The sequence below is a fragment of the Kogia breviceps genome, chromosome 14 (assembly GCF_026419965.1).
Source record: "Kogia breviceps isolate mKogBre1 chromosome 14, mKogBre1 haplotype 1, whole genome shotgun sequence".
Taxonomy (NCBI): Eukaryota; Metazoa; Chordata; class Mammalia; order Artiodactyla; family Physeteridae; genus Kogia; species Kogia breviceps.
This window is the reverse complement of record NC_081323.1, coordinates 52592071-52605289: the sequence shown is the minus strand read 5'-3', so window position 1 is coordinate 52605289 and position 13219 is coordinate 52592071. Positions and strand designations below refer to the sequence as shown.

The following is a 13219-nucleotide window of genomic DNA, read 5'->3' as shown; positions in this document are numbered from 1 at the left end:
GAACCAATATGTCTTAAATACTTAAAAGGACTACCATGGCTAATTACTTTTAAAGTTTGGATTAGAATCCAAATGTCCCGATTTCCAGCCTAGTTCTCTTCCTACACAAGATAAGATAAAAATACTTAAACTTTGGTTCCCGAAAGGTATGCTAATACACCCCCAGCAAATTCACAGGTGTTCTGTGGGATTTTTAATTTTTGAGGGAAAACGCCAATTGCTGTCTGTCAGTCACTGAGTAAAACTACCAGCCTGAGGTAGTTCAGTTTCAGTATTAGATTGCACTACATTCTCTTTAATGGCATATTTTTGTGAAACTGGGTTTTCGGCAGTTGCTGTGACAAAAAGCAAGTATTGTGCAAAAATCAATGTGGAACAGGAAATGAGGTTGCTGGTGTCCAATCTGATTCCAACATTTGAGAAGTTGTGCAGTGACTAACAGGTATACATATGCCAATAGTAATTAATTATGGTTATATAAGAATAAAATAACTTTTATCTTTCAACTTATGTGTATAATTTTTTAAATGGATACCAGTTGAAACATAAATACTTTTTAAAGTTATTTGGACTTAATTACTTAATAAACAAAACTATTTCTTTTGGCTTAGGGGTGCCACGAGAGTCACTGAGGCAATATGGGTGCTATAAATTGAGGAAGTCTGGGTCCCTCTGCTTCTCGTGTCAAATATGGAAAAGTTCCTGTGGCAAGGAACTGTATGCTAAGTTCCTGGTATATGGCAGTGTACAGTACAGTTATAACTAAATCACAATTTGCATACAGGTAGCCCATTGGCCAAATCTGGCCTATATGGTGTTTTAAAAAACTAGAGCCAGCATTTAAAAACCAGGGGGATTAGTATACAAATATAAATGTCTAGTTTCTTTTTGCGAAACAGTACCAAACAACATTAGACTTGCACTACTGCTGGGCAATCATCAGCTAGAGCTGGGAGCACATGCCATAGTACCCATCACTCACATCTTCTAATCATGGGCACTTAAATCAGACTAGCTGCATTAATGTCATCCACCTGTCCTCTAAAAGTCTGCATTTGTGACTCCTCATCTTTACACAGTAGAGCTAACAACTCATTGAAAACAAAGGCATGGAATAGAACTAAAAATGTAAGAAATAGGAAATCAGTGTTAGGCAAGACCTAGGACAGAGAAGACTGAATCTTTACTCCCTCCCTCTGCCACAATCTAGCTGTAGGATTTTAAGTCAAACACTTCTCTTGCTTGTTTCCTGATCTGTCAAATGAAGATAATCTCTTCTATCGACTTCAAAGGAGCAATAAAATCAAGGTGTTAAAGCACTCCAAAAACCCTTTCAAGCGCTACTTTAAAAAAATATTCTAAACTCCAAAAACCTGTGAAGTTATAATCTCTCTTCTTGTACTTACCTTGAGAATTTTAACAACAACTTTTTCATTATTTGTGATGTTGATGGCTTCAAATACTTCACTGTATTTACCCCGGCCTAATTTTCTAACCAGCTGGTAGTCATCTTGATTTCTGGGAACAAAAAGAGTCAAAGTCACAATGATTTAAAAAGTTCAAATTATCAAGCACTAATTCAACTTACAAAACTACAGCCAGTAGAGTAAAAGAAATAACATGTATTTCAAATAATTCCCAAATTGGCTTCTTTGTATTTTTTAAAAATTTGGCCAATTTAAAATGTGTGTTCCAAATCCTAGAATTAAAAAATTTAAGACTTTCAGTTATTCTTTCAAATCCCAAGTTGTTCACATCTCTATTGACATACCACATGTAGATGGCTTGTATTGGGGTTATTTATGTATGTTTGTCTCCAACAACAGACAGCTTTCCCATGGAAAATCATTTTTATATATTCCTATCCCTCAGTGCCTGGCTCAGTGTTGGCATCTTACAGAAAGTCACTACAAGAATATTTCAATTCAGCCACACTTTGGGAGCAGCCGATTTTTAATGGGTCTCTTTGCAGATAAGTGGCTTTCAAACATATAGGTTTGACCTCCAACTTGCCCTCCAAAGCTCTGAGGACAGTCCACGTAATGAAGTTTGCAAACCACACTACAGATCATGAACCACAGTTAGGTGTCCCTTCCCCTACTTTTACCCATATTCCAAGACGACTAAGCAACATCAGAGGTGAAAAAGAATAAAGGAAATGCTAACATTTTACTCCCTGCCTCTGCTTACAACTTAGAGGAATTTGCTCTAAAGAATGATAGTCTTTTCAATAATGCCTAAATGCTATTTATTCCTGCTGGAGACACTGAAAATTCAGTGTAAAAAATCAGCCATTCATTTTCCTCAAGCAAAACAAAACAAAACAAAAAAAAATAAAGAAAGTGAATAAACAGAGAAGGTAAAAGGTACTAAGGACAATGGACAATGTAATAATCATGGCAGGTCTAGGGAAGGAAGCTCTTAGTTCTGGTTGAGCTCTTTTCCTGTGGGAGGGCACAGAAAACAAATTCAAGCAAGCAAATAGCACCAAGCCAAAACCTCAAAAGGGTTGTTTAGTGCCATTTAAGCAGAACTAAGCTCAAAGCACTTAATTTGAAGAGAGTGGTTGAAATTTCTGCAGTAAAACTCAGGTATTCCTAGAGTTCAAAGCATGTGATGTAACAGGAAAATCGTTAGATTATCAATAATGATATAACACTTATTGGCACTGTACCAAGGTTCTTGATGGTATCTTTGAAGCACACTGCGCCTCCTTGTGCAGAGATAATGTACTTACCGTTAAGAATCATGGCCCAATCAGCGTTAAAACACACCCTATGACAAATTTTGAAGACCATTTACATGCTATGAAAATCACATGTGGACAGATATAAAATGTAGTGTATGGGAGCTGCCGCTTTGCCAAGTTTTCAAATTGCTATCTTTTGAATTTGAATATAAAAATAATTTTATCACTAAACGTACGACCTGATCAATTAAATACATACTATGTTGGGACAAGAAATGCAAACATCCAAATGAGACTGCAAAGAAAATTGGGAGGGCAAACACAGCTGTTCAGGCAGACTGCAACTGTTCAGGATGGAATTTGGGCTGAATTCCACGTTACACATGGCTAGCCTCATGATAAGGGCAAATGTTTTAAGCGTTTAATTTTGCTTCTCATCAGAAAGAGGACATCTTTCCGGAGAACTGTTTTATCCTTCAGTATCATCATGGGACAACATTCTCTGACCTCAAAAATACTTTATGTAAGAGCCTGGTGTTTTAAAAGTCTCTCAAGTATTACTTCTCACCTAACTGCAAAGCCCTTAGCTGAGCAAGCAATAGATAACTCTTTGTTACCATACAGAATATATACATCAGAGAAAATAAGAGACCAAAATGTTTTTAAAATGGTAAACCCATCAGAACTGTTAATTGACCAAAGCCAATACCCTGTTTCTTTACTGTAGAAGAAAACAAAAATTGCGTTCAATCTTGAGGTTTAGATCTGTACAGTCAGGGAAGTTTCCTGTTGTAAATTACTCAACAAATCCACAAGAGTCAGACCTTTGGGTGAGTACAGTGAAGTAAACGGAAATTATTACCCCCATTCCACCACATGTGACTCGTAATCCCAGTACTCTCGGGGTCTGTGCGTATTAACATCTGTGTAAACTCTGGCCCTGCTTGGCACGGGTCCCGACATGTCAGACAGGTTGGCGGACAAAGTTGGACTTGACGTTTGGAGAGATGGCAATCACTGTGTTGAGAGGCAGCTGGGGGTAAGACCTTGTTTCAGAACTGTTTTCTTCAAACTGCAGAAACAAAACACACAAAGGCCAAGGAACCATTTTTTAAAAGCATATAGGAAGAAAAAAAAATCATCCTGAGTAATGGTCTCAAATATACCTCTGGCTCTCCTACCTGTTAACTGATGAATATATCCCAACTGTCCCAATCACAGTGTTTCCTGAAACATGGGGAAAAATTAAAACAGAACACCAAAACCCCAAGAAACATACTTAAACCTATACTGGCCCTAATCCTATTCTACAAAGTAGCCTGTTACCTCTTCATCTAAAGTTTGGATGCTCTTTAAAAGACAGCCTGAAAGAGAAGAATGGCATTGTGGATAAACCCATCAGCATTACTATTTATACATTCTACAAAAAGTATTAGCAAGGGATTCCCTAGTGGCACAGTGGTTAAGGATACGCCTGCCAATGCAGGGGACACAGGTTTGAGGCCTGGTCCGGGAAGATCCCACATGCCTCAGAGCAACTAAGCCCGTGCGCCACAACTACTGAGCCTGCGCTCTAGAGCCCACGAGCCACAACTTTTGAAGCCTTTGCACCTAGAGCCCATGTTCCGCAACAAGAGAAGCCACCGCAATGAGAAGTACATGCACAGCAATGAAGAGTAGCCCAGGCTTGCCGCAAGTAGAAAAAGCCTGCATGCAGCAACAAAGACCCAATGCAGCCAAAAAAAAAAAAAAAAAAAAAAAAAAAAAGCATTAGCAAGAACAGCACTTTCCTTTTAACAGCTTTCTACAGCTCAAGTAAGGGTGCTAAAACACTCTAGAATGGTGGCAAAGTCAAGAGTACAAACCTTAATCTGACTCTAATATTTGATGAAACCAGGAAGAGAATAAAGATTTGTTCCCATACATCAGAGTTTCAATGTCGGGCTTCCCTGGTGGCACAGTTGTTAAGAATCCGCCTTCCAATGCAGGGGACACGGGTTCGAGCCCTGGTCCGGGAAGATCCCACATGCCGCGGAGCAACTAAGCCCATGCACCACAACTACTGAGCCTGCGCTCTAGAGCCCGCGAGCCACAACTACTGAGGCCCGCACACCTAGAGCCTGTGCTCCGCAACAAGAGAAGCCACCGCAATGAGAAGCCTGTGGACCACAACGAAGAGTAGCCCCCACTCATGCAACTAGAGAAAGCCCGAGCACAGCAATGAAGACCCAACGCAGCCAAAATTAAATAAATAAAACTAATTAATTAATTAATTAAAAATAAGTAAATAAAAAAACTGGTGGAAGACAGTAATATATATTGGCTGAACTAATGCAGAATTTGATGCCGAGGAAAAGCTGGTAAAATTTTAGAAATGTGCATTCTACCAAATCAGTAAACTAAGTCTCCTTCATCATCTTCCCCCCACCACCACCACCCCAATCTCTTTATCTCCATTCTCTGAGATTCCTATAGCATTTGTAGATTCCCTTTACTCTGCATTTATTTACAATTGTATTGAGGAAACACCCTTCTTCTGTTTGTTTGATGGGATGCTGTCTGATGCATAATTCACAGAATAAAGCCAATCATATTTAAAAAATATATATTGAGTCTCCAGATGTTATAACCTGAGGAAGACACATCACCCATGCATTTTCTGGCCAAGACTGTAACCTCAGTTTAATTACAAGGCAAAGACAAACAGAAAATGAGGAAGCTTCTATTAAAAAATTCCGGGGTGGGGAGTAAAATATACTGTGCTCTTCAAACATGTCAACATTATAAAAGATAAAGGAAGGCTACAGAGACATGACAACTAAATACAATGTCCTACTCTAGACTGTATCATGTACTAGAGGGGGGAAAATGCTATTAAAAATACTATCGGGGGCTTCCCTGGTGGCGCAGTGGTTGAGAGTCCGCCTGCCGATGCAGGGGATGCGGGTTCGTGCCCTGGTCTGGGAGGATCCCGCATGTCGCGGAGCGGCTGGGCGCGTGAGCCATGGCCGCTGAGCCTGCGCATCCGGAGCCTGTGCTCCGCAACGGGAGAGGCCACAACAGTGAGAGGCCCGCGTACCACAAAAAAAAAAAAAAAAAAAAAAGAAAAAAGAAAAAAGAATATAAAAAATACTATCGGATCAAATGACAAAACTGGGTTTAGATTAGGTGTATACAAGAATGCACTCACACATGATAAAAGCAAATGGGATAAAATATAACAGTAAGTAAATCTGGGTAAATGGGGATACAGATGTTTCTTTGTACTATTTTAATTTTGTTGAAACATATATTTTTAAAAATTGTGGTAAAATATACATAATATAAAATTTATCAAAATTAACAATGTTTAAGCATACAGTTCAGAGGCATTAAGTACATTCACATTCTAGTACAACCATCACCACATCCTCCATCTCTAGAAAATTTTCACCATCCCAAACTGAAACTCTGTACCCATTAAACACCAATTCCCTCCTCCCCCAGCTCCTTATATAACCACCATTCTATTTTTTGTCTCTGAGTTTGACTACTATAGGTATCTCGTGTAAGTGTAATTGTAGAATATTTGTCCTTTTACACTCAGCTCATTTCATTTAGCATGTCTTCAAGGTTCATCCATGTTGTAGTATGTGCCAGAATTTCCTTCCTCTTTAAGGCTGAATATCTCCATTGCATGTAAATACCACATTTTGTCTATCCATTCATTCATCAATAGACACCTGGGTTGTTTCCACCTTTAGGCTATTGTGAATAACGCTGCTATGAACACTGCTGTACAAACATCTTCTGGAGTCCCTCTTTTCAATTCTTTTGGGTGGAATTGTGGATCATATGGTAATTGTATCTTTAATTTTTTGAGGAACCAGCACACTCTTTTCCACAGTGGCCACATCATTTTATATTCCCATCAGCAATGCACAAAGGTTCCAATTTCTCCACATCCTCTCCAGCATTTATGTAATTTTTTTTTTAACAGCAGCCATCTTAATGGATATAACGTGGTATCTCACTGTGGTTTTGACTGGTACTTCTCTAATGACTAGTGATGCTAAGCACTTTTCCAGGTGTTTACTGGCCATTTATTTATCTTCTTTGGAGAGATGACTATTCAATCCTTTATTTTTAAATTTTTTTCTTTTGCTTGTTGAGTTGCAGAAGTTCCTTATATATTTTGTATACTAATCCCTTACCAGATATGTTATTGCAAATACTTTCTCCCATTCTGTGGGTTGCCTTTTTATTCTGTTGGTGGTGTCCGCTGATGCACTAAACTTTTAAATTTTGATGAACTCTAATTTGTCTATTTTGTCTTGTCTGTGCTTTTGGTGTCATATCTGTACTATTTTTATTTCTGCCTCTTGTAAATTTGAAGTTACTTGCAAATAAAAAGTTTTTAAAAAGTGGGTATAAGAAAATGGAGGCCCAGAAAGAGGAAAATTTACCTATAATCACATAGCTACTTAACAGGAGAGTTAAGGACTAGAAACCAAACTTCTGATTCTTGTGATAATAACCTTTTTTTTTTTTTTTTTTTTGCCATATGCGGGCCTCTCACTGTGTGGCCTCTCCCATTGCGGAGCACAGGCTCAGCGGCCATGGCTCACGGGCCCAGCTGCTCCGCAGCATGTGGAATCTTCCCGGACCGGGGCACGAACCCACGTCCCCTGCATTGGCAGGCGGACCCTCAATCACTGCGCCACCAGGGAAGCCTGATAATCTTTTTTTGCCATGTAATCATAAACTAGTTAGATAACAACAGCTAACATCTACAAGCATTCACTACGTGCTTTATGTGAATTATTTCGTAACCCTTACCACACAAGGAACTGGTAAGGACAGTTACTCCCATTTTACAGATGAGGAAAATGAAGTAAAGAAAGGTTAAGTAACTTGCCAAAGGACACACAGCTAGAAGGAGCTGACGACATTTAACCAGACTACAAAATAGAGATAACTATATTCACCTCTCAGGTTTGTGGTGAGGATTCAATGAGCTAATATGTGTAAAGTGTTTAGAACTATGCCTATTTGAGACCTCTACGAGACTCACTTACAACAATCTACATGTTCTTTCCAATGTTGTATTTAAGCTGGAGCTTAGCTACTACACCAAAAAGTAAGCCAGAAGAGATGTCTCCTTATGCCCAAAATTTCAGCGGCTTAAAGCTTTTAGAGGAAGAGCAAGAAAGACTAGGATGGGGGTTAATGCTATCCTCCAAAAGTGTGACAAACAATGATACTCCCACCTCCCCCCAGCAATATATGAGATCAAAAGATCCATTTGTCTACCTACGAATTCTCCAATTCATAAAAGCCCCTATAACTTGCCTCTGTTCAACTCTGGGGTCCCATATGTATACAACTTAAATGGCCAGAACACAATAAAATCATTCAGATACTTACTAAAAAGTGGACCAAAACTGTCTTTAAAATTATTTCCAAGTATTTATTTCTTTGGTTTTATAAAACCACCCGGGTGATAATAACCTAATGTATCTTTATCTAATACCGATTAATTATAAACACACACACACACACACACACACACACACACACACACACAAGCAAAAAACCAGAAAGCAGACACTTTTATTGTAACTTTTCTTCTTCCCAAAGAGACAAGGTCATTTGTGCTTTAGGACTGCTGGCTTTTTTGGTGACTATTATCACTGCACTAACAACAGCAAAAGACACTAGGGAGATGGGTTAAGGTGTGTGTATGTGTGCAAACAGCCAAAACGGTATAGATAACAGCATTAAACCAGTAGAAATACTGTCCCAGGAATTTATGAATTTTAATGATACTAAACTCTTAAATTCTTTCCTTCTCTGAAACAGTATCTTTCTCTTCAGTCTCTATATTCCTTTATAGGTATTTTATTCTTTCTGTTGATATTCTATGAGACACCCTTTAACTGTGGATCTCAAAGCTCTTCCCCAATGAACTTAAGAAGTTTGTAAAATCAGCACAAATTTAATAAATGGGATTAGATGCAATATGCAAAGTGATGAAGCAAGCAGTGAAGTCCTGGATTCGAATCCCTATTTGGCTACAGGACCTCTACTGGGGTTCTTCCAGCTTTGATTCATCACTTATAAAACCTGCCTAACTGCACTTGCAGACTGAAGAGAAGCTCAAGTGAGATGATCTTCCAGAAAGGGCTCAAAAACACCGAACACATGTAAATTATTATTAAATGATTACTATGCCATTGCTCCTTAGTGAAAACTAATAAGCAAAGCCTAACCTTAAAAGGCTGTGGTCTTCACTCCTAGTTTTCTTCAAAGTACAGAAATTATAGGAGCTGTGGTTAACTCCCAGCCTCTGAGGGCCAACTCATGGGTGGACATGCCATTACAAAATGAGACCTCATTTCTCCATGGAAATCATGTGACTCACATGGAAAATATTCCCCAACTCCCATTTATTAGCCCATGTATCAATCACACTCTTATCACCCAGTCTTCTACTCTCATAAGGCCTTGGCATTCTCTGAGAAGCTCAGAGCAAGGCTATTCACTAATGAAACTCCTGAGATTCTCAAGTACTTGTTTGACTGGCCCTTGCAGCTTTATGCCTCATCAACTGGACCTAATTTATGAACTGGTGAATTTGATTCTCCACTGGGAGGACAACGAGCTATTTTGCAGTAACCCAAAGAGGTGCTTCACTTTACTGTCATGCATACCAAATAATCTGCTTAGAGTAAGAGAGTCATTCACATGAATTCCAAATAGTTGGCCTTCATTAATTATGAGGGGAGAAGAAAACAGGGGTGGGGGACAGTGGGGTGTGTGTTCTTAAACTATAGCTTAGCAACTTCAGATAAATAAAATGGTACAGGGAGGGATGAAGGAGGGTGATGGAATGGGGTAAAGAGGGGATGTGAAAAGATAGAAAAAAAAAGATAAACATTATTCTATTCAGAAATACTATTTCACTTGTACTGCTGTAAATGTGTATGTATATTCACATGCAGCCTAACAGGAAGGAAATACAGGGACAGCCCAAATCTCTCAACTATGGATTTGGTTCTTTCAGACATTCCTTCCTTTGTTCATCCCTTAAATACATGAGCACCTACTATGAAAAAGTATTATGCTAGGCTTTGGGAATACAATAATGAGCAAGGCAGAACAGTGAGACGAATGTGCCTTTAAGATTTTATCTGCAGATTAAGGATAATGGAAATTCAATGAAGAATTTTAAGCAGAAAAGTGACCCATATGTACATTTTGAACAAGTTTACTCTGGCTGGGTGTGAGACAGGCAAGAGAGAATAGTTTCAGGGGAACAGAAAGCTATCAACAGTGGCCTATGTAAGACAGATGATGGAGGCCTGACCTATGGTGGTAGCAATGGAAATAAGTGAACTAATATGACGAACAAAATTTATGGTGTAAAATCAATAGCTCTGGGTGGACTGAATAACGGGGTAAGGAGTGGAAGTGACTTTTAGATTTCTGGCTAGAGAGACTGTTGATGCCATTCATGGAGACAGAAAACATTCTGGAAGAGCTCAGAAGTCAGGTTTTGAACGTAAGGTTAAAATTGCTCTTTGACATATTAAAAAGGGTACTGAATAGGCAATCAGGTATTACAAGTCTGGAGCTTAAAGAGTTTTTCAGCTTTAAATATCTGCCCCTCATACCTCTCCCCCAGAATTCTATGTGGCAGGCATTTCTTTTCCTAATCTACAGATAAGAAAACAGCCTAAGTAAATTCAGTAGCTTTAGCAATAATATCCAGTAGAGATGGAGCTGGGATTCAAAGCCAAAATGGCTGGCCCCCAAAGTTCATGTCTTTGCATTCCTATCAAACTGAACTTACCACTTTCTACACCATACCTTAATTTCCTTATTAGACCCCTAGCTCCTTGAAGTCAAGATCCATTATCTAATTCATCTTTTGATTTTACAGTACCCAGCTCAAGTCTCTGCATTTTGTAGGACATCCAGTAAATATTATTCGTCAATCAAATCAATGTTGGTTTATTTTCAAAAAAAATGAAATAAAAATGAAGTTGCCTCCAAAAGGAAGAGTACACCTAAACACTTCAGGTCATCTGGTACATAATTAGGAAAACTGAAAGACTAACTCAAGGGTTCTTGAGTAATTTTCTCTTCACTCCCTGCCCCCTCATTATAGCTTCTTCTATTAAATAGCAGGGCCACAGTTAAGATTTGTATTTTTCTCCCACAACAACTAGAATTAAGAGAATACTGAAGAAACTCTAGTTTAGCAATTTTTACAATGGCTTATCTGAAAGCTGGGAAAACTGCTTGAGTCCTGAGTATCCTGAAGGTCAATTCTCCTATCTACCATTCACAATAGAAGTATACTTTAAAAAAAATATAACTTACAGAAAAAGTATTACCTTTCCTTTTAATTTCCATTTTATTTTATTATTATTATTTTTTTTCTTTTGTGGTATGCGGGTCTCACTGTTGTGGCCTCTCCCGTTGCGGAGCACAGGCTCCGGACGTGCAGGCTCAGCGGCCATGGCTCACAGGCCCAGCCGCTCCACGGCATGTGGGATCTTCCCAGACCGGGGCACGAACCCGCGTCCCCTGCATCGGCAGGCGGATTCTCAACCACAGCGCCACCAGGGAAGCCCTAATTTCCATTTTAAATGACCATACTTAGTTCTTACTGTCCTCATGTACTGCATAAAAGGAGATGTAACTTTCATGGCTAATAATTTCAAATTTCAGATCACTAATTCTATTTTAAAAGCCCTAAGACTGACTCTGAAGACATGGCTAAGTTTTGTTTGCTCAATGCTTAGCCTAATAAAAGCCAATTAATCGACTATGAAAAATTATTTTGTCAACAAAATTTTCCCTACTAAAGTCAGACCACACCTGCAACCAAAGCCAATTATTAATACATGGCTCTGCTTGACCTATACTTTAATAAAATGCAAGGAAAAGAAAACTTCACTAAATCATCAGGCTAAAATATGTACTGTGAAACTAATAAGTGTATTGACATAAATGTAATAGAACTAATTAATTTCAATAAAAACTCCTTTACCCTCTTCAGTCAGTCTCTGTCTCTAATCTCTTCTACTCCATGTGATTTCTGTTTTTCAATCTGGCAACTATAAAAGAAAATCAGAGGCTTAGTGAATGGACCAATATCAGAAAATGCACAAGTCTAATCAGTCATTTTTACTAATGTAGCTTTATAGATCAATTTTCTAGTATTAGAACTAGAAAAGACTATTCTGGAACTCTAAATTTAAAAAATTTTCAAACTGTGAAACAGTTTTATTATGTCTTTTAACCCTAATATTTATTAGGGTCTCCATCTTAAGAAAAAAAAAAGTTCCCCCTCCCATCCCTAGATCAACCATAGTTAATGAACAAGAGCTCATACTCATACAGGCAGGACAAAGAGTTCTAGAGTAAAGAGTGCGGAATGTGTTTATATTGCACTGACTGCATGATTCAGGACCACTTGTTTAGAGGAAAAGCAGTTGTATGAGGAAAAAACACCGTTGAAGCACTGCAGCAGAGAATGAACTCTTCTTAGCAATCAGGCGGCAAAAACTGGTAAAAGGATTTGTGGAACAAACTATGTGTATGTTTTTGCTTTGTTGTAGAAGCAAAGACAAACATTTAGTCATACAAACTTGTCCTTTCCCCTTTCAAAGTGGCACTGTTTAGAAGGTCAAATGAACACAAAAAAAGCATAAGTAGTTAATACTATCTGAATTACTTGTTTCAAATGTCCATAGTTGCCCTTAATTTCCAATTATCTCCTCCTTTCAAAATCAAGAGCAGAATGTTCATTCATTAAGCATTTATCTAATACTTATTATGTACCAGGAAACATGCTTGATTGCCAGGAAGGGATCCTTTCTCTAGGCCCTGGAGAATAAAGAGAAAGTAATTCTGCCCTCCAACAAAGAAAACAGACCATTAAAATATCTGATCAGTGCTTGAAACAATTAAGTCATGGTACTCTGCAGGAATTGAAGGGAACTTAAGTCACCCACCAACCCATTATCATCCATTCAATAAATATTTATGGAGTACCTCAATGTTTGGGGAAAGGCAGTCAGGGAAGAAATAACATCTAAGCTCAGTTTTGAAGGATGCACAGGAATTATTCAGTTGAGAAACACCAATACAAGAAATTGTAAAGCACAATTCTCTAAGTTAGGAATTTTAAAGACCTATAACTTTGTATCCCAAAATGACCAAAAGCTGGCACACCCTGTTATCCTCTATAAGAAGCACATCAGATCAACAACCTTTTAATATCTATGGTGGAAAACACTAGTGCACTCTACTCAACTGTTACTGTATGTGGCCCTCTCCCACGAAACAATGATTAATTCACAACCACTGCACTTTAGATCTCATTCTCTTCCTTTCTCCACTCCTTTAACAAATCAGTTCTACTGCAGAGGTCACAAAGCAAAATGCCTACAAAGGACAAGTAGCTAGAGCTTGTAGACAATCCCTGAAAGTGTGATTGCTTCTCAGTTTTCAAAGTGAGAAATCAAGATTTTTGCA

The 13219-nt window shown here is 38.4% G+C and overlaps 1 protein-coding gene across 7 annotated transcripts in view; it reads right to left on the bottom strand.

Annotated features, from left to right (window-relative positions):
• Positions 1–13219, bottom strand: part of CSNK2A1 (casein kinase 2 alpha 1) — a 54088-nt gene that overhangs the window by 20425 nt on the left and 20444 nt on the right. For 3 of the 7 annotated variants that reach the window (XM_067013035.1, XM_067013036.1, XM_067013037.1), the window contains 3 exons: positions 3871–3916; positions 3552–3761; positions 1407–1518 (listed from right to left, as the gene is read on the bottom strand). In XM_067013035.1, the coding sequence (XP_066869136.1) occupies positions 1407–1518; positions 3552–3652 (213 nt within the window). In that variant the 5' untranslated portion in view covers positions 3653–3761; positions 3871–3916. Of the gene's footprint in view, positions 1–1406; positions 1519–3551; positions 3762–3870; positions 3917–11729; positions 11797–13219 lie in introns of all 7 variants that reach the window. The other 4 variants (XM_067013038.1, XM_067013039.1, XM_059039158.2 and 1 more) reach the window with 2 other exon arrangements.